A 22,091-nucleotide genomic window follows, 5' to 3' on the forward strand; every position below is an offset into this window, starting at 1 on the left:
GCGGGCCCATCCGCCTCCACTCCCTGCCCCCCCCGCTCCGACAGGCGGGTGGTAGCGGCGAGGCCGGAAGCGGCGCGCGCGCCATGGCGGCGGCGGGGCCGCTCGCGCTCGTCACCAGCTGCGGCGCCGGCTGCGCGGGCGAGGAGCTCGTCAGACGTGAGTGGGGGCGGCCGGGAGCGCTGCCACCCCGGCCCCGGGCACCGCGCGGCCTGGGGCGGAGGGCACCCGGCAGAGAAGGCGCCGGGGAGGGGGCCGGCGGTGGCGCCCTGGCCCGGGGCTCGGCGCTGGCGAGGCCGCCCCGCGGATCCCGGGGCCGGTTCTGGGCCCCTCGCCGTAAGGACGCGGAGGGGCTGGAGCTGCCCCAGAGGAGGGACGGACCAGCCGGGACCTGCGCGGTACTGAGCCGGAGCGCCTCCTCCGCCCGGCTTATAAACCCCTCCAGGGCTGGGGACGCCGCCCCCTCCAGCCTCTGGCAGGGCCAGAGAACCCTCGCAGTGAGCTAGTGTTTCCTAATACCCAACCGTAACCTCCCCTGGTGCAATTTGAGGCCGTTCCCGCTTATCCTGTCACCTGGGAGAAGAGACCGACCCCCACCCTCCCTACGACCTCGTTTCAGGCAGGGGTAGGCAGTGGTGAGGTCTCTCCTCACCCTTCTCTTTTCCAGGCCCTATTTTCTCAGCCCCTTCTTACAAGGCTTGTTCCCCGGCCCTTTCCCCATCTCTGGATGCGCTCCCGCCCCTCAGCGTCCTTCTTGTAGTGAGGAGCCCAAAACTGAGCCCGGGATTCAAGGTTCAGCCTCACTGGTGTTAAGTATAGGGGCACAAGCACTTCCCTGCTCCTGCTGGCCACACCAGGGCTGATCCAAGCCAAGATGCTGTTGGCCTCCCTGTCCACTTGGGCCACTGCTGGCTCATGCTCAGCCATTAAAATTTTTCTGAAAGAAACATAGAATCATAGAACCACCAGGTTGGAAGAGACCCACTAGACCATTGAGTCCAACCATTCCTATCACACACTAAACCATTCCCCTTATAGAATCATAGAAACACGATCATTTACAAAGTTAAACACCATGAGGATTTTAAATTCCTGCTTCGTGCAACACATGAAGTGACATGATCCAGGAGCATAAGCAGAACAAACATCGTAAAACATTCCAGGACAGGGCAGCTGTGGCTGGCTACTGTTGGCTGGTCTGGAGGGGTTTGGTGGGTTGAAATAAAGCGAGGGTGCTGGTCTCAGAACTTACGCTTCTAGAACCTGAAAGCGTTGCACCACTTTAGAGGCTTTATGCAATAATGATTTAGCTCAGTGCTGAGAACAAGTCACCTCTGAGGTGGTCCAGGTCTTGAGATACAACGCATACGGTTAAATATGCTGTTAAGTACAGCGCTGGTAGGATCCCTGCAGCAGCTGGAGTTTGAGTTCATAACAAAGATGAAATAAAGCCCGTAGCAGTATTATCTCTGCTTGTGCTGCTGGATTTATGTGCTTTTTCTAGGCAAGCCTGTTTTATAAGCAGAAAGAAGCAGCTTAGAGTATTCAATCTTAGGAGGTGTATGAGAACAAGTTTCTCCTGCTGCAGAACTTCCCAGGCTAATTACAAGGCTTTCTTGAGTATTTTCATCCTGCTAAGTAGGAAATGACTTGAGTATGAGGATGACATTGACACATTTGCTATGTTTTTATCTTTTGAGTTCCTATGGGATACCCTGAATGCTTTATTTTGTCAGATACTGTGCAAAGCAAAGCTATTTAAAATGCACAAATAGGATTGACTCTTCTCTTAGATGTATTTATCACAAATTAAAACAGCAAATAAGATTAGTTTAGTTTTTAAAAATGCTGGTCAACAAGAATACTGTTTGTTTTGTTTCCCCTCCACCCCCCCCCCCCCTTGTTTTGACGATTTACCACTCTCCTCCTCCCCAATAGCAAAATATCTACATTGAATCCATATTTCTGAGTTCTCTTCACTCCTTGTGTCATTTGCAGTATTTTTATGGTCTGTTCCACCAGGTGGCTCTCAAGGCCCAGAACTATTTGGTGTACCTACCAACTAGGAGGACTTGGGACCATGTAGGTCATTGTAGGGAGCAGAATTATGTTCTTACAGCATGTATGCAATCTGAAAAACACTAGGAAGAGTGATCAGTACCTTAGTGCCTTTGGAAAGCTGCAAAGGGGAGTTGGAATAAAAAAATATTACTATTACAGAATATAGTAGAAGCGCTTAAATATCAATTGTGTATTAGAGAACAGGGAAGAGGAAAGAGAACTGAATCTGGTTCTTTGATTATTGTTCAGCTCTCCTCTGAAAAGTTTTTTCTGGTCTCCAGTTCCTCCTTTTGAAAAAGTATTTGCTGCCCTGCACTTACAGAACCCTTACTAAGCCTCTGAGTACAGAGAGGGCACGGATGTTGGGTGTTACAGTTTTGCAGCGTTCTCTTCCTTGTCTTCTGAACCAATATTTTATTTGCCTTGTCTGTGTGTAAGCTGATAGAATTAAATATCTGGAAGTTGAAGTCACTAAAATGAGCAAAGATGTATATAATTAGATAGGTAGAAATTAATTTCTACCAGTTTTGGTCAGAGTTTTCTTTAATTTATTAATAATTATGGAGTAAAGAAAGTACACAACTAATTGATTTCCTCAAAAACATAAGCTACTGACTGCCTGGAAGTAAAAAGACCTTTTCCTCTGGACAGATTCCAGAGTTCTTTGAGCTATAAGATACCAGCCCCTACTAGTTACTGGTCTGAGCCAGGAATCAATCTCATGTGTCAGTTGCTGTTATGTCCTTGAATGGTCTTCTGATAGAAAACAAGCAAAGTGAGTCATGAACTGGGATTAACTGGAGGAAGAGAGCTGTCCTGCCCAACAGACGTGGTGATCTTACCGCTGGTGGGTGTTAGTGCAGGGGAATTGGAGCCTAGAAGGGTGAGCGCGCACAGTGCACGCAGGAGGCAGTGACCGGAGGGCGATACCAGAGCTGGCTTAGAGGTGGTCTAATTCACTGTTTGTGAAGAAGGTTCTGTTGCTCCAAAGTGCTTTTATACACCAGTGTGGGCCACTGAAATACATCATGTCTTATTTAGTATTTAGCAGTTACTGGAAAGACTGTAAAAGTAATTTTACTGAAATGAGCGGTCTGCGTTAGGATTTGTGGCATTTCTTAGAAGACCTTGACCTCCAAATCATGTTTTGAAGTGATGCTAAGCCGTGTTCTTTCTTTCATGGCGTGAACTTCTCCATGTGTGTTTTTAGCAGTGTCTAATGGTGATGCCTTGGAGCCTGTTTGCGTTCCTGTCCTCAGAGTGAGCCATTCTGCTCTGCAAAGAGGCCAGCTAATTAAGTCAGCCCAGTGGCCCTGTCTGCTGCTGTGGTCAAAAAGTGACTCAGTTGGTTTTCCAGGCTCTTTGGCTGGCAAACCACTGGCACTTTCAGTGGCTGAGGAGTTCAAAATTAAAAATGAGTAACTCCCTAGAGAGAAGTGTGACAAGCCACCTCCTTCTGCCATACTAATTTGTAGAAGCTTGTTCGATATCCAAATAAGACTTAATGGGGTTTATTCCAATTAACAGTCTCTAAATTAGAGATTAAACTGTTCTGGGTGAATGTGCTTTTTTTTTTTTTTTTAATTAAAATACAGCTGTCTTGGAAAGAATTCCTGGAATCCAGAGGTGGCAAATGTAATCCTTAAGACTAGTTCCAACCTGGAATATATCCTTGAGGTCTCAGTTGAAGTTGCAGTGTATATTTCTTTTGTAGTTTCTGCTTCTTTACTCTAAAGGCCAAAACCTAATTGGTCTAAGTGACTTTGGTGGAACCAAAGAGAACTGTTCACAAGATGCCCAAATGGTATTTATTTTCCTGCTGTGAGCAATCAGGCTGTTTTGCAGTCATTTGTTACAAGCCTACATGCAGGCCAAGGCTTGCTACCTCTGAACCCTCTCAGAGAGTTCCTGCACATCATCGATTTTTACTGGGAGAGAAATTTCGCAGGGGATTGGCAAAATCACTTTGGGTAGATGATGGGTAATCAGAAGCACAGTGGGATGAAAGATAACAGCTTAAAATCCAGGAACAGAAGCTTGTAATCGGAAATGGGACGTGTCCTCATTCTTCTAACAGACTTTGAGGACTAAATTTGTTCATAAAGTCTTATGTAAGGAAAAAAAATACTTAAAGAAATGTGAACGTTCTTTCGTATCAGCTTTTGAAAGTCTTATTTCCTTTTTCTGTTCTTGCTAGGACAGCTACCTTCACCGATTGACTTTTGAGCTGACTTCCTCTGGCTTTCTAAGTCTTTTTGACGATTTTCTAGGTTTCTGTCATTTCTATGGTCTCCTTTATTCTCAGCTTCTTGTGGCATTAAGTTGCAAGGCTGGTAGCTTAGGACTGAGTTTTATTTAGTAATTTGTTTTTAACTGTCAGAACACTAGCAAAGAGAAATTTATAGCCTGTTTTATGTAGCATTCAAAAACTCCGAATAAAACATCTGGTTTCCAAGGCAGAAAATTAAGATTATGCCTGCGTTTTAAAAGCTAGGCAACAGATAATTCTGGAAAGAAAAGGCATCCCTGTGTTTTGGACACTCACAGTGAGTGACATTGTTTGCCTTAACCTGTTTCTTCTCCCAGTTGCTGGAACTAAATCACATTATATCCAAGCAGTGTGAAAGCTACTTCCACAGGCCAAATATCTATTTAAATCATTATCCCTGGTCTTCCTTTTATCACTGACATACCTGTGGAGGCTTTTCCTGTGGTCCTTGACATCCTTGGCCAGATTTAATTCTCTCTGGGCTTTGGTTTTCCTAAAAAGATATTCTGGTTCAGAGCTTTCCTCTTTGCTGCCTTGTGCATCATTCTTGCCCACCAGTTTAGACTTTGTTTGGACTTTGCATTTAGTTGCAGAAAACATTGAACCCTTCTATGGCAACCCTTGCAGAGGGATTTTCCTGCCTTTTTATCGATAAGTAACAGATAATTTCCAATTGATGTCCAGACCATTTGGGGAACAGCCTGCTCTGGCGTCTCCAGACACTGTCTTTAAAACATGACCCTTAAGACCTCTAAAACCCCATATATTTTACTTCTTTTTAACTCTTCTGACACCCAAGGATGTTCTAGATGACTCAGTCAATTTAATGTATAATTAACCTGTGTTTTAAAGCATGCATACACTTGCTCAGCTTTAAGCAGCAGGGCTGCCCTTTGCAGCGAGGTGCGGATGGGATGCTGTGCCACTGACTATAATTCAGCTCCACCAGGTGGCTGTCATGCTATAAGCATTCTGTGAAGGTCGCCAGCAGCACACAATGGGCAGTGTTCAACATTACGTTGTCAAAGCACTGCCCTAGCTTTTAATTGTCAAACTCCTGCGTGGAATTTAATGAGAATTACAACTCAATTGTAGTAACTTGGTTTATTTTCTCATTAGTTACCCTCAGGTTTCAGTCACAGTCAAACAGTTCTTTACATCTGAATGAACACACAAGATTTGTTTCACTGCAATAAAGTCTATGTGTTCTCTCCATACATCCTGTTTACAGGTACAGAGTTTGAAGCTAACACGTTACAAGGTATTTCCAGAAAAAAAAGGCTTGCTTTCTAAAGAGCTTCTGTACCATATTTTATTTTGAAAGCTAGATAAAAACTCTTATGAAAACTAAATGAGAAACTCTAGGGCAAAATAATATAGAGTTTGGATTCTTAGGTATCTAAAATAGATCCTGCTTCTTTATAGTGAGGAAAGATGGCTCTGTATTGGCATTGTACAAAGATTATGTGACAGATTATTTTCAGTTTTATCACCTGCCTCATTCATTTTCTTTTACACAGGTATCACAGGAAAAGATGACATTACTGTGGGTGCGATTACAACTGGAAAAGTGACTTTTTACCCTTGGACAATAGATAATAAATACTACTCTGCAGATATTCACCTCTGTGTAGTACCAAACACGTTTCTTGTTACTGAAGACATTGCTGAATCCGTGCAAGCATTTGTTGTGTACTTCGACAGCACAATGGTAAGACTTCCTGTACTTCATCTATATGATATAGTTGCCTTATCACATTGATAACCCCGAATTATATTCCCTTCATCTTATGCCACCCATTCCTTTTAGGCTGTTGTATTGTCAGTAAATAAATGTTGAACTATGCCTGCTCACAGTAGAAGCAGTTTCCTTCCTTTTTACTATTATACTCCAGCTGGAAGAGAGGTTTTCAGAATGCCAACGTGCCACTAATTTAGGCAAATCCTCCTCCATCCCATCACCTCCAACTTTACTCCTAGCTGGTGCTTGTTCAGAGAGGCTGCTTTAGGACAGCCAAGAATGAGGGAGCTAAACTAAGATTCAGTGCTATCCTTCTCCCAAAATCGTTTCTACTACGGCAAAAACAGTGCTTTAGTAAGAGCCAGAAAGATTCTGAGACAAAAGTATTCTAAATAAGGAACTGTTTTTCAGCACAGCTGGGAAAGGGTGCATAGCACACATTCTGCAAAAATACCTTTAACCCAGACATCTCGGGGCTTTCTCCAAATACACTGGAGCAGTGGGAGTAGTTCCCCAGCCCCCATAACATCCACTTTAGAGTGGAAGATGGAGTAGCTGCAGGTTAAGATGAAATACTCATGATTAGCCTTAAGTAAAAAATCTTTGTTAATCTACACTAGGACTGCATAGTTAATATTAACCATGAACAGATCCAAGGCAGTAGGATTAACTCATCTGTAAGGGAGGTCAAGAGTCAGAAGGCACTTGTGTATGTCAGCTTCTCTAAGGGGAACACAAGTTTCTTAAACATACTGGATGCACAGTGTAACACACTTCCTTACTTCATTATTTTGTATTCCAGTACTGTTAATGATTTAAAATTAGTTTGAAAACTAAATTATTTGAGGATGTATTCCAAAGAACCTTTTTTCCCCTCCCTCTTTAGAAATCTGGACTTGATAGTGTCGCGGAATGGCTGCCCCTGACCGAAGAATGGTTACCAGAAGTCATGATCCTGGTTTGTAACAGAGTGTCTGAAAATGGTACGAAACCCAAAGAAGTTCCAAACTGACTTAGAGTTACTGACCTTGCCTAATAGTTCGTTTTGAAGTTGAATCAACACAATTGTTTCTTAAAATACCTGTGTGAGTCTGGGCTTGAGAGTTAATAAGAAGAGCCAGGTTAGTCTTGCGACTAGGGACAGAAGCATCTTAAGCCAGTTGTGGTTAAAACGGAATCAGGTTTTTACAGGCTTGCACACTGCAAGGTAACTGAAAAAGCATTCATGTTGTTGGATATTCATGATCCTCTGGGGAAGAATGACGGCAACTGTTGGTTGCCTAGCTGCGGTGGAAAGTATGCTCATCTTTGACCATTTGGCCATTAAATACATGTCTGTTTTGGTTCTAGGTTAGTATTTGCAATAGAACAGCTGTAAGGTACAGATAAGTCGCTGTGTCTTAATTCAGAGTCAAAACTAGAGTTGATACAAGTCTTCATTCTCTGTGGCACTTCACTTCTACTTCCCTTTGAGTGCCCGCTGCACAGCCATTTGATTTTATGGTGTTTGGAAAAAACAATTCAAGGGAGGAGTGTAGCTCTGGAGGTTTTGGAATCAAATTCAAAGTGAATGGACCTGCGCCAGCTACTGTACACTTTTCCTCCATACAATCCAGTATAAGCAAACAACTTTGAGGGAACAAAATGTGGCTGAAGATTCAACTGCTAATATTAGTCTGACATGTATATGTTTAGGATGCATTTTCCTTTCCCAACTTTAGGTGTTAACAGACAGAAAGCTCAAGAATGGTGCATCAAGCATGGCTTTGAACTGGTCGAACTTAACCCTGAGGAACTGCCTGATGAAGATGGTAGGACCGCTACTTCTGTTTTAGTTTTTAGAATGAAACAGCACACCAAAATATCTCTAAACAATTGCCAGGGACATAACTATTTGATACATGATTACAGCATGGAATGCTCGCAGTTGGTGAGGCTTAGTCTGAGCTATAAAGGGTTAGGAGCAAGAAGAGGTTATTTCCTCTTAGAAATTCCATTTGTCTCCTCCCAAATACAGCTGCTGTTTAGGGAAGCACCTACATGAAAATAATATCTGCTCCTTTTTCTGACACAGATCTTAGGACTGTACTGATTGGTTTCAAGTATTTATATTTCACTGTGGAAATAAAGTTAAACCAAGAACCAGAGATGCACAGGGGCAAGAGAACTCTTTTTAAAAAGAAAAGTCTTGAAAGTAGAAGAGGATACACATTATTCCAATGGTGATGTGATAGGCTGAAAGGGGGAAACTGTTAAAAACGTTTTAGAATAGCATGCCCTGTTACACAGGAAATAAACTAGTTTCAAAATCACTGGCTGACTGTGTGTTTATAACTTGAAAAAACCCATCGAGCAAAGTCAGAAGTGTGATGTGTGATGTTCCACTCTTGAAAAGTGACTGTGCGCTTCCTGACAGCCTTATCTCCTCATTTCAGTGATACAAAAACAGTGTTTACGTCTTACCTCTATAGAGCCAAAATGAGATAACTGGCTCTGTTTCCAGGCTCTAGAGGAATTAATCACTAACATTTGCTCTGTTTCACATTCACCAAGTACATAGCTGTCATCAAAAATAATTTATCATAAAGTCCACCCATTCCCCCTATTTAAAGGCAGAGAAAAATTGTATCTAGAGTAGCTAAGAAAGCCCTTCTCCCCCTGCCATGGCTTCAAAGGTGATTTTCTTTTGGGTACATGTGCTCCCGATTAATATAAACCAGAGAAATCAGACGTGGCTACCCCATACACTTGAGTTTTCTTATGACTTGCTTTAAAAGGAGATACTACTAACAGTAAGTCAAGTTATTTTCCTGTTGAGTAATTGTTGTAAGAAGCAAGCTATTTACCAGTTAAAGAATATAAATTATGGTAATAATAAGAACTCAGGATGTTAACCTTTAGAGTATTAAGGTATCTGTTCTTAGATTTTTAATGTGGTAATTGTCTTACTGTGACTCACACATAGGAGGAAATGTGTTCCGGTAAAATATTTACCCTGTAAACATTCTGAAAGAGTTACAAAAGATACAGTGGATGCAGTAAACATACCAAGCCAGTAGCTATTTAAAAATTATGACTTGCTGGCAGCTCATCACAACTGAATTGGAGCTCTTGCTATGACTACACAGTCAGTTGTTTGTGCAGTAAGGATGAGAACTCTAAACTGAGACTAGTGATAATGACTCTGATACAAAACCAAGCAGCAGTGTCATGGAGGGCAAAATATTTCATCTAAAGGATCACAGAAAGCTTTAAATTAATGTTTAAAGGCAGTTTCAATTACTGCACCTGTCCCTGAGTCATCCTAGAAGAGTTTGATGCTTAAGCAGTCATGTTTTTGTATCCAAAGGGGTTCTTTTTTTTTTTTTTTCCCCTCCATTTCCCCTGTTGCTTTGTGAGACCTGCACAAACATGGGAAGCTGACGAAACTGAGGAAATGGGAAACCTGACTTGATATAAAGTGGTGTCAGATCTGTTCTGTAAATAAGTTGAAGTCCAAACAATGCTTTCCCTGGTCTTTCAAGGGACTGTGATTCACAGGATTACTGGCACATTTGGAGTTAGATGTTGTGGAGATAGCTTCGCAATGATAATTTTCATTTTTAACAAGCATGACACCTTTTTTAAGTGATTGCCTGAAATTCTTTACTTTCTAAAGGAAGTAAAAGTAATTCTAACATCTGTTTTATTCCATACAGCATTCTGAGAGATCTGGGGTAAAAGATGCCTCGCTTTTAACAGCAACTTAAAACTTTCTATTACATATAAATTTACTTACGTTAATTAACAGCATAGGTCTTGTGCTAAATGTTTAACAAAACCCCACTCAGAATTTAGATCTCTCTACAAAAGGCCTAGAGCTCACAGTTCATAATACCTGGAAGCCTAGGCCAAGATGCGAGGCTGAATTCAGATTCATTTGGCCTCTCAAGAAGCAAAGGTAAGATGTGTGTTTCCTAACAAAAGTAGTAACTTATTTTGATTGTGGTAAGGTAGGACAAACATTCAGACACACACCTGCGTACTTTTAGGCATTTAGTGGGGTTTGGTTCAATTGTTAGGAGTGAAATGTCTTTGTCTTTTGCTTTAGATGATTTTCCAGAGTCCACTGGAGTGAAACGAATTGTACAAGCATTGAATGCCAACGTGTGGTCCAACGTAGTCATGAAGAACGGTACGTAACCCAGGTGCCTAGAGGGTGTAGTACTTTTAGCCAAAGTTTAAACTGAGCAGCTACAGTGTTCCTGCCACTGCATCAGTATGGAGAACTGGAGCACTCTTCAACCTTTTATATGCAATAGTAGTGTTTCAGGTATTGCTTTCAATGCCCCTTGCTGCACAAAGAAACACACAGGTGATTGGGAAGATTTATTCCTGTTTCAGCATCTGTTCCTGTTCCCACTGTACTTTAAACTTGCTCTCTACCAGTAACTTGAATTCAATATTCCACTAACTCTTCAAATTTCAATGATAAATGAATGCTTGTTCCAACATATCTAGCAGCAAATAGGTAGTCTCTATCAGCTTGGTCTAAAATCTGATACATGGTTTAGTGCAGAAGTAGTAAGGGATAAATTCCGCACTTGTTAAAGGCCTTTGAAAAACAATTTTTGAGAGAGGGATGAGAATTGCAGCTGTAGAGATAAGATTGAACAAAGAATTGAGTGCATTGCAAAGACTACAGAAAACCCCACATGAGTACATGGAAACCTCAGAGGTTTGAAAGCAGTGCAAAACCCAAATAAGTCCTGATTATCAGGTAGAATTTGAGTCTTAGAAAAATCTCATTAATATTAGACTCATTAGAAAAGGAAGTGCTGGGGCTTGCTTAGACTTATTGCACATGTAGATAGTTCCAATTTACTTTAAATCCTTTAATTACCTTGATAATAACAGAAGCTGTTGCAGGACTTGTTTCACAGTCTCATCCTAACAGCAACCTTCCAGTGTCTGTCTGCTCCCTCTGTACAGTTTTCCACCACTGGAGCTTCTTCCTTCCCAAGTCTTTGAACTGTGTAATGATTTCAAGTGCTGAGAAGCTTCTGCTGGCTCCTGTAACGGCAGGATGGTTAGTGGGACTCAGTAGAGCTAGGAAGAGAACTGCTAAACCAATATTCTTTTTAACACTGTTTTTAAAGTTAGCCTTTTCAGTGTTTCTCCTACCACAGCAGAACGAGGCTAGGGATGGTTCTAACTTAACATAACCACTGTAGATAAACAGGTAGCCATTTGAGATGGTGTAAAGTTAAGTCACTGGTGCTGAAACAGTTCTCTTAACAGCATATTTCCTGCATTTCACAGGTGCCACATTACAGGAGAACAGAACTTGGTCACATGTTCAGTTCTTCATGAGGGAAATTCCTGTACATCATTAGTGCGTTCTGTAAAGGTCAGGCTCCTTGAAAATCCAGGTTCTCACAGTACAGAAACTGCACAGTGTTGATACACGTTTCTACAAACCCCTCAGGAAGTGAGCTATATTTGGAAGCTGTGGCAGCCTGGCTCTGCCTTCAAAGGGAAATTGTTGAGCTCATTCTCCTTAAAATAAAACTTTTTACGACCTGTAACATACCTTTTGTTTTCAGCTTCCTCCTGATCCTGGAAACAGACTGCCGTGTAAATCAAACGTCAGCTTTACTACTGAATTACTTGTAACTGCTGGCCGTTTAGAAACTGGGCAGTCATGCTTCCCATGAAGATTTTTCATAGAGCATGAGATACTGATGTAGTAGTAAATGCACTGTTATGTATAGCCATCCAAAAAGCCAATGTTACAACACTACCTCACCTCAGCATTCTCTTTGTTTGAGAATTTCAGTTTACAGAGCAGGAATAACTTTTTTTCAAGTTAGAGCATTAAACCCATGTTATTTAAAGGTGCTTTATCTTAAGCCAAAACATAATTCTTCTTAAGTTGTAAAGTAGCTTTTTCACACACCTATTAAGAAAGTCCTCAAGCTTTTGATTTTTTTTCTCCAAATAGTAAATACTATCATTCTCACACCAATTCACAAAACAGGTATTAAATATAAAGCAACTGAATTATAAACATTGTTTACATTAAGTAATACCAAATGCTTTGTGAATAAACAAAGCAGAATTGTCTCTACTGAAAAAATACCAAGCAGTCTCTAAAGAACAATTTTGTTTTATAGTTGGTATGAAGTTATTACCTCAGAGCTCTCTTCAGTTTGAGAACAAGGTGGTTTTCTTCCCCTTGAGCATAAGGGTGTAAGCGGCTCTTCAGCTAACACAGAGTTATAGAATTCCAGGTTGGAAAGGACCTCAAGGATCACCTGGTCTAACCTTTTTAGATGATGTATGATTTAAATGAGATGGCCTAGCACCCTGTCAAGTTGAGCCTTTAAAGTAGTGCACCTCTGCTATCTATAGGTGGCCCTTCAAGAGCAGAGCTAGTTGGCTTGGGCATTAAGAAGAAAGACAACTCACTCTTCTCTGAAAAGGACAACTTGCCTGCTTTCCTGATTAAATACGTATTCAGTGATCCCAGCTGAAGCTGGTTACCTAGGGTGGGGCCAGTAATCAGCTTGGCTGTCTTTACGAAGAACGAGCCTGATTTAGGGGAACTGTTTAAATTTGGTTATTTAAACAAACTGAATTTTGATTTTTTTACATCCAACTTTTGTATAGAAGTCAGGATTATCACATGTCAACTACAGACAGACTGTGGAGCAATAGTAGATAAGGAGAGTGAAAAACATTTTGCTATGAAAAGGGCATCTTATGAATTTTGATGAGTGACACCTGTAAAACTATCTAGACTTCATTGTGATGGAGCCACCAGCTATTAGGATAAGTGGAGTGAGATAATTTTGGGGTTTGATGCTGTAAGAGTGCTGCATAAGGCTTCACCCACTTTCTGAATTGCATCCAGGAACTGAAACAACTTTTACATCCAGTAAAAAGAGTTTATAGGAAGGCTTTTTTAAGGGCGTGCCTGCAAGCAAGTGTTAAGTCTGCCACCTCCCTAACCACAGATCCAGAAACAAATAGCTGCTTTCTGGAGGTCCTTGCTGTAGATTCCAGGTCTTTTTAGCTGGGACAATAGCTTGTGGTTACGCTGCCAGAGGGTACATGTATGTGGTGGTGGGATGGAGCCACTGCCATTTTTTCTGTACAGAATGAACTCTAATAGATAGGAAAGAGGTACATGATTAGGTCACTTCATCCATCCCTCTGCCAGCGTGAGAATGTTCTTTCTCAAGTACGTCGTGGACTGCGATGTCCAATCTAGCTTCAGATGACTCAGAGATTGGCTAAGTGTTGATCTTCACAGTTTCCCAAAAGACAGCTCTTTGCTCAGCCTGCTGAGGAGAAGCTATTTTGTTTTGGCTTGCAAGTCCTGATCTTTTATCACTCAACTGCCTGTTAATTTAGCTGGCGGACTTCATGGGCTTTCATGTCTTGCAACTGAACGGTTTTAAGGCAATTCACTTGGCGAGACTGATTCACTTCTTCCCAGACCTTTAGCGAGTGATCTGTTAAAGCTGTAAATCTGTATAAAACACAGCCGGTTGAAAAAAATACCCGCTGGGGTGTGGGGAGCATAAAAGGGGGATGGGGAAAAGGGCACAGCTCAGCTGAAGTGCACAGTGGAGATTGTTAAACAGGAAAGGAGGTCTTAGTAATCCTCTAACGGAGACATGTTGACATGTTTTCTAGAGAGTTGACAGTTTTAGTTACACATTCAACCCTTCAAAACGCAATTTTGTATACGTGGAAAGTAAATTTGGACAGTGCATAAAAATGACATCATCTCAACATGTGAGTCTAGAGCTTAGTCATTAGTGTAATGGTAATTTAAAACACACTTCTTTAAAAAAGTGATCTTTTTTCTGGCACAAATCATTGTTTCCTGGCTATTTGTAGTACAATAACTTCACATTATTTCTTTTTTAGTTGAATAAAATGCTGAGATTTCCAGACAAATCTTCTGCTTCGCTTGCATCACTGCAAATATTTACCACCCAATGCAAGGCCAGCACGAAACATGGCTTAGAAAAACCCAACCTATGACATCACCTGTTCTGCATACATTTTTACTTTAAAAAATAAAGCTTTAAAATTACAGTTAGCTTAATTTGAAAACACTGTGCTGCAGCTGTTATTTTAGGATATTGCATATTTTTAAATTGAAATTCACTTTTTGAGGTTGGATTTTAAAATTGCAATGCACAGGAGATCAGCAGCTGTGGGAAGCCCAAAGCACCTGGCAGGGTGAAGAAACTTTGGATTTGATGGCTGGGTCCTTCTATGAATTCTGAATTAGATATTTTATAATTAACTTTGCCATTACTGTAGTGCTCAACTTCTTTAGGCAACGTGTGTAAGCAAAAGCCCTTGTTGCATTTCCTGTATTTAACCACAAACTCAGTGCTGCTTCCCATGGATGGTGAAACCTGGTCCACTGAGAGCCAGCAAATGCTGCTTCCATGTTTTGAAAACTGCCTTGTTTGGAATCTGCAGATATTTGCCAGACCAAATCCTAACAGAGCAGTAACTTCAGATAAGGATAAAAAAGAGTTCACTTCTCATGGCTTACACGTCTGTTCCTGCTGGTAATATTTAGCGGTAAATATTGTTAATATAGTTTAAAAAGATTAAGAGAATATGAAAAAATTCTGCATAAAATACATTTTGAAGTGCACTGACCCATTTTTACAGGATGCTGTGTATCACAGAGTCATAGAATGGTTTGGGTTGGAAGGGGCCTTAAAGATCATCCAGTTCCAACCCCCCTGCCATGGGCAGGGACACCTCCTACTGTCCCATCAGTTCCAGCTGTTTGTAATATTGCATCTTCTGTCAGACTAACAGCTGGTTTGTTTTCAGACAGGACCCAGGGCTTTGGTCGCCTCAGTACGTTAGCAGGTGCCAACTGTAGCGTTGGCTCAGAAGAGAACCAAGACAGAGAAGTAAACAGTAATTCCTATTTCTTGCTCTTTGCTCCTACTGTTTCTCATGTTGCTCTTTCCTATTGTCACACTTTGCGGGGTGGAGGCGGCGGCGGCTTTCTTTTGTTTTCCTCTTTCTGTAAGGGATGCTTCACAGCCTGTTGGAATGTATTTTAAAGGCAATATTTCTGAACTCTGAAAAGCTATCTGCCTTTTTCTTACAAGCCCTCCTGGGACGGTTGTTCCTGTGAGCTGTCTCCTTATGGCTGTTTTTCAGGACGGTGCCTCAGAACTCCTCATTTTACCTGGAGATGTCCAGACTGATCATAGAAAACCTCCACATCGTACCTATTTACACCTAGTTGCAAAAGTGGCTTTTCATAATACACGTGATGCGGGTTTTTGCAGGAAGAGTTTAAGATAAAGAGTTGAAGTTTTTGAAATCAGAACAGGAAGCACCTGATTTGCTGATGATGCTTTTCAGATGCGTTGCTGGATACTCGAATATCTGTTTGTTTCCTAACAGTCCAATCCATCAGCAGCAGGCAGAGAAGAATCCCATTTAGACAACAGAGGCGATGGAGCTAGCACAACCACCCTGCAGACCGACAGTGTTGTAGGTAAGCTCTTTCCTGTCTGGCAGATATGTTGGAGCAGGCAGCCCTGGCTGGGCTGGTCCCAGAAAGCCACTGGCTTCTTCTCGGTGAAAAGTGTGGCATAAATGTGCTTGCCAGAGCCAGTGGAGACTGATTGCTTGGACTTCAGGTGTTCTTGAAAAAATGGGCCCACATTTGGATAGGACAGAGCCCGGGCAGTACTGCCAGCTGGGAGTACTCGGAGCTGATTTTGTGAGATCTAATGTGCATATTGTGTGTATTGTGTATCTCTAGAAACATGTCTGTAAGAATAAAGCTTGAATCTTTACAGTTGCAGATCACACAATAGTTTCGGTTGGAAAAGACCTTTAAGATCATTGAGTCCAACCATTGATCCAGCCCTGCTAAGTCCACCACCACTCCAAGTACAGCATGTGCTCGTCTTTTAAGGCCGCCTCTCTGGGCAGCCTCTTCCAATGCTTGACAACCCTTTCAGTAGAAAAATTCCTCCTAATATCCAACCTAAACCTTCCCTGGCACGTCTTGAGGCCATTTCCCCTTGTCCTGTCATGAGTTACCACGGAGAAGAGACCAACCCCCACCTTGCTACAACCTCCTTTTAGGCAGATGTAGAGAGCAATGAGGTCTCCCCTCAGATAAAAAACATTACAGTTTGATCCAGCTGGAGATAATTGAAGCACACTCTGCTTAGGGCTGTCCTAGGAGCTCCCAGAGTTTTCAGTTACAGGTCCCTAAATAGTTACACTGTTCCAGGAGATGGGACTTTCTTACAAGCTGTATGAGGAGACCTTTTAAACATTGGGTGTTGTTAATTGTGGTCTAAGTATCATCTCATTACTCTTTAATTTACTCTGTACTTGTTCCTAGACAGATCATTTTATATTAAGCAAGATACCTTAAATATTGAATGAACTCAAAAACGTTCTGGCAATGTTAAGCACCAAAATTAATTACCACTGTAATGGTACCGTGAGTTGTCTGTATGAACAATGAGTAAATTAAATATTTCTTTCCCTCGCTTGGAGAGGACTTTGCAAACAGCATTTGCAAATCTTAAAATACTGTTTTTACCAGAAAAGCTTTCATATCTGCTGACAAACAGAATAACTTACCTTACACCAATCTCTGTGTGTTTCTTCCAGATCCCATGTTAGATATGGACATTCAAGAGTTGGCCAGCCTGACCACAAGAGATGGTGACCTGGAGAACTTTGAAAGGCTGTTTTCAAAGCTGAAAGAAATGAAAGGTGATGTACCCAGGAGACAAGTATGGAGCTTTATTGCCTATTCTAATCACTTGAAAGCATGAAAGCCAGCGTGTGAGATGGGAATATTGTACAAATTCCTCTTCTCCCATCTGAGGTTTTTTACAGGTAGCTGATCTTTCCATTCATTTGCACTTCTTCTTGAAGGTGCTTTTGAAAGAAGCAGAAATCACTCAGCCGACTGCTGTGACATTGATTTTGTCCACCCTGAACTAATGCTACACAGTTTATTCTATAAACAAACCTTTATTTTCAGTTCCACAACTGTGTGCCAGTCTTGCAGTTTACAGCTTCAAGTGCTTGAGGTGAAATCCACTATGCTAAGAAGCACTGGCTTTCTGGTTTTGGGGAATTGCAATTGCTCTTCCTAAATGAGATTCCTTTTTAATGATCTTAAACTAGTTTCTTGTTAGTCCCCTAAAACAGCACTAATAGGCATTTCCCTCACTGCTCACTCCTGAGGTAGATAACCTAAGTCATGTTCTCTTCCACAGATAAAGCTGCAATGTTGCCTCATGAGCAAAGAAAACTACATGCCGAAAAGGTGAGAGTTTGAAATTGGCATTGAAATAATTAAAAATGGAGTTTTCCTTTCTAAGCCACAGTTACTGCTCTTATAGAGTTCCTATGTTAAGGGTAGAAAGGACAAACTGCACAGGCCTGTGAAGACTTTCTGGTATCTCCCAAGAACTGAATAACAAACCTGGAGTTCTGAAACACCAGGAAAGGCTTTTCCCCTCCCAAAATTTGTGAAAGCCCTGCAGTCACTGAGGGTGCAAGCCAGCTTCCACTGAAATCAATGGAAGAGCCTCGATCGTAAGGAGAATTTAATCATGCCTTAAGTAGCACAAGTTTTGTATCACATTCACCTCCTGTGAGGTCTAAATTGTTGCCTCTGTGGTGTTGAAATTCCTTAACTTCCGAGAGAATTGGCATTGTACCTAGAAATGTGGTTGCTGGACTTGGGTGCTGCTTGGTTTCTGTTTTTTGGGTGGTCAATGCCAAATCTTAAGTCAGTTTTCTTCCCCTTTCCTATCTTTTTTCTCTCCATTGTTAGGTGGCCAAAGCATTCTGGATGGCAATTGGTGGAGACAGAGATGAAATTGAAGGCCTCTCTTCTGATGAAGAAAACTAAGTTCTTCTGTAGCTGTAAGCAACAGAGCAAGCCTAAAAGAGCAATCTTTTCCAGCAATGAGCATTTATTGTGAAAAGCCCCATTTAGCGGTAGTTGCTTTCTTTGGTTAAGGGATTCTCCACATCATTATAGTAAGTAACACATTCCACAACACCTAATGGGTAGAGTGATTTTGTCTGACTCCTCATTTGGAATCACAGCATGGTGTGGGTTGGAAGGGACCTTACAGCCCATCAGTTCCAACCCTCTGTAGGGACAACTTCTCTGGGCAGGGCCTCACCAGCCTCATAGTGAAGAATTTCTTCCTAATGTCTAATGTAAATCTTCCCCTTCCAATTTAAAGCCGTTCTCCCTCATCCTATCACTCCAGGCCCTTGTAAAGAGCCCCTCCCAAGCCTTCCTGGAGCCCCATTCCCTACTGGAAGCTGCTCTAAGGTTTCCCTGGAGCCTTCTCTTCAGGCTGAACAACCCCAACTCTCTCAGCCTGTCCTCATAGCAGAGGTGCTCCAGCCCTCACAACATCTCTGTGGCCTCCTCTGGACCCGTTCCAACAGTTCCATATCCTTCTGATGTTGGGAGTTCCAGGACTACAGGTGGGGTCTCATGAAAACAGAGCATAGGGTCAGGATTCACTCCCTCACCCTGCTGGCCACACTTCTTTTGATGCAGCCCAGGTTATTGCTGGCAATTTTATTCCCTCTCAGAGAGTTGTGGAAGGCAGTGCACGCACTTAGAGGAAATAATAATTAGTTTACATTTTTCAAATTAACATTTTTACTGTTTCCTCTTTGGAGTTTAAATAAACAAATTTACTACCAGTTATCTTTCCACATATGGCGGGTGGTTGTTAAGTGACTACTTAATTCTAAACTCCATGTTTTCGATATAGGCCTATTTGATGTTTTTATGTAGCTTTATAGCTGATTTTACCAGTTAAAACAAACCAGATTTATATGAGCCATGAAGAGAAAGTTGCTGAATTGTACCCTGTTGGGGATGCTGTGCCAACGCTACGAGGTTAATCCTGCCGGGTGCCAAAGCGATTAAAAAATGGCCCACAGGCTTTGACTTCTCCCTGGCGAGTCAGGCGGTGCCACTCTCCCTGGGTTTCCATCAGAAACTACATTTAAGATTAAATACAAAGCAGGTTTTTGCTGTTGTTCCAGGGGTGAAGTTCCCTGCCCCTTCTGTAATCCTTGGCTTCCAAGGCCTAGCAGAATGCTTAGACCTTCTGCTGGTGAATTCTGTCCTAAATAGCTAGAGAAAAGCTGCGATTTCAAAACGCCACACGCTGTCACCTGGTGCTTGATTGCAAACCAATGCTCGTATGTTCATTAGAAGGCCCCAGAAAGCTAGTCACACCGTGCTGCCTTGTGGTATCTGGGGTCAGAAAACAGCCCTGTGTAGGTTTGCTGTCACCTTCTGCACAGGCAGACGGTCGAGGACTCATGGCAGAGCATAAACCTGCAAGGCACTAGGAAAACAAGAAGGCAGAGGCTGCTGAGAGAGAGCGAGGAGGATGAGTAAATGCATCCTATGACCTTTGCTTTGTCGGATATAGCCAGCAGGTCAGCGGGAAGAGGCAGCCGGCAGGTGCCCTGCTGAAGAATCAGGCCCTCTCTGGTGCTTCTCTGATGTAGCTGAGGAAATGGCGTGGGTTTTCCCCAAGAGCATTTCCTTACCAATCTCAAACCACACCGCGTTAAGCAATCTCATTTAGAAATTTTGAAATTAACTTTTCCAATGTCTGCTTTTTTGTGTCAGTAAATTTGGTGAAGCTGGAGACAGCAGCTTTCCATAAATTGTTTGACAGCTTTAAATTTTTAAAGCACTTTCTCAGTTATTCCTGACAGTCATTGCCTCTTTCTAGATTAAGCAAAGCTGAAATAACAGGCATCTTGGAACGCTGTAAATCATTGCCTGGATGAAAAAGGCAGTGTTTTCAGCTCTTAAGAAATGGAATGAAAGCCTTGTTTGTAGACTGAAAAGCATCTCTCATACAAAGACTGAGCAGTAGCTCCAATGTAGTAAAATACCTTTTTTAAGAAGAAATGTTCCTTTTGCAGGGATGCATTTTGGGAACCTCATCTATCAGGGCCACCTCTTCCAAGCTGAGTGGTACATACCAGCGGCCAGGCCTTGCTGTGAGTTTGCCGTCTCCTCCTGTTCTTTCCTCCTTTTTCCCCGGCACAGGGAGCTGTAGTAAAGAATCCTTCCAAGTAGGGAACAGGTTTCCATGTTTGCTTCTTGGTAGCCGAAGAATTTTTTCTCATTTCTAAATATTTGTTGTACAATGGTGATAAATGGCAAAAGCGCAGAGTAAATTAATTGAATGCTGTGGAGAACATAATGCACTTGAATCATCTCTAATACCAGTTCTTTATATCGTGTGCTATCATTACACGTCATCTACGTGGGACAGTTTATTTATATTTAATAAAATGATAAAAGTTGAAATCAAGTTCTTTGCTGCCTTTTTACAAGGTAGCAGCAGCTGAATTCCCATAGGCGATGCCGTATCTCAGGAATTACCAGTTGGGGACTGCGCTTCTCCAGCTAAAAATTGGAGGAGGAGATTTTTGTTGGAGGAAATACATCCTGGAGGGAGTCACAGCTCTTGGTGGAGACAGTGATGAGGACAAGTCTTTGAAAGCGTGGAGCGAGCATAGATGGGACAAGCGAGCGTGATATGATCGAAAGAACCAGGAGGGTGGTAGGGTAGGAGGCAGGTCCAAGAATCCCTCCCTTCCGAGCCAGCCCCATCCAACTGCCTTGCACCACCTCCTGTTGGCCACGAGAAAGCATAGAAGCAGGGCTGAAACCTCAATCCCTTCCCACCCATCTCAAGAATAAAACCAGAGACTCCCAGCTCCCCCAGTTTCAGAGAAACCAGTTGCTGGTGGGGCATTCCTCGTTGTGACCCGCACAGAGGTGCTGCTGTACCAGCCAGGCTGCCGGCCTGCTGAGGGCCAAACAGGATCATAGACTCATAGAAGAGTTTGGGTTGGAAGGGACTTTGAAAAGCATCTTCTTCCAACCCCCCTGCCGTGGGCGGGGACGTGTCCCACTAGATCGGGCTGCCGGGACTTCCCTTCTGGTACATACCAGCTGCTTGTTACCCAGCTTCTGCCTGAGCTGAAATCGTGGAGTATCAATTCGTTTTGGTTTTTTTTCTTTTTGAGATTTGTCATTTATCAAACCCATGTTTCCCTTCAGCTTCCCATTTTCAGTGCAGATGAGGAGATTCTGATACTGAAATCCAAGATATGTTCAGGTGACAGCGAGCGGAACTCAGCTCAGAGCTGATTTACTGCATTGCACTCGAGTTCTGCCAACACCAGCATGAGACCCTTTTATTACCACATTGTTGGAAAACTGAGTGGAAAAACTATTCTCATTAAACCTTCGTCAGGAAAAACAACCAAACTCCCTGAATTTCAGTGAAACCCTAGGAGGAGCATTAGGAGTTCACCACGTTCAGTCACAGTGTGCCCTGGCTTCGTGATGGTGTTCGGGGATGCCCTCTCCCAGGCCAAACACCAGTGGGGGTGTATTTTTCCCCCAGTGCAGCCCCCGACCGTACCTGCCTTCAGCTGAAGTGGCTGCTCCACCGGGCACCTCCTGGCCCAGAGTCCTCTTGGCGCTGTCCCAGGAAGGACAACAACCACAGGGATACATCCACAGCATCCCATTCTCCACTGCTGAACAGGTGGGGGTGAAGGACTCCCCCACCTTGCAGCCACCACCTGGATAGCTCTTAATTTCCAACTCGACTCTGTGAGCGGCAGGGAGGAGCAGCGTCCTCGCTGCAGAGACCACAGCCTCGAGAAACCTACTATAACAAGGGGCAACAGCCAAAAATATAGCCTGGGAGATTAAGATAGGAAAACTTTTCCACTAGGAACAGAAAGCAGCCATGGAACAGCTTATCAGGGGAGGAGGTGGGCAGGATCACTGTTCTTTTTTCTTTAAGCTTTATCTGGACCAAAGCCCAGCTGACCTGATCTGGTGTTGGCAGCAGCCTTGCATGGAGCACACGGCTGGCCCAGAGCCCTCTGGTAGTCTCTTCCAACAGTCACCTCTGAGTTGAT

General features: G+C 42.7%; 1 protein-coding gene across 2 annotated transcripts; it reads left to right on the plus strand.

Moving 5' to 3' along the window:
• Positions 1 to 48: 48 nt before the first annotated feature.
• Positions 49 to 20,457, plus strand: AAGAB (alpha and gamma adaptin binding protein). 2 transcript variants are annotated; one of them, XM_069866684.1, is made up of 11 exons: positions 49 to 156; positions 5,848 to 6,038; positions 6,955 to 7,051; positions 7,790 to 7,879; positions 10,159 to 10,242; positions 14,922 to 15,004; positions 15,510 to 15,603; positions 16,743 to 16,847; positions 17,360 to 17,409; positions 17,923 to 18,014; positions 20,067 to 20,457. In XM_069866684.1, exons 1-10 carry the CDS (start codon positions 84 to 86, stop codon positions 17,998 to 18,000), a joined length of 945 nt encoding a protein of 314 aa, XP_069722785.1. In that variant the 5' UTR covers positions 49 to 83; the 3' UTR covers positions 18,001 to 18,014; positions 20,067 to 20,457. The 2 variants fall into 2 exon arrangements, with proteins under 2 accessions (XP_069722785.1, XP_069722784.1); XM_069866683.1 differs by having other exon boundaries at positions 17,923 to 20,457.
• The last annotated feature ends 1,634 nt before the right edge of the window (positions 20,458 to 22,091 follow it).

The sequence above is a fragment of the Phaenicophaeus curvirostris genome, chromosome 12 (assembly GCF_032191515.1).
Source record: "Phaenicophaeus curvirostris isolate KB17595 chromosome 12, BPBGC_Pcur_1.0, whole genome shotgun sequence".
In the NCBI taxonomy this organism is placed as follows: Eukaryota; Metazoa; Chordata; class Aves; order Cuculiformes; family Cuculidae; genus Phaenicophaeus; species Phaenicophaeus curvirostris.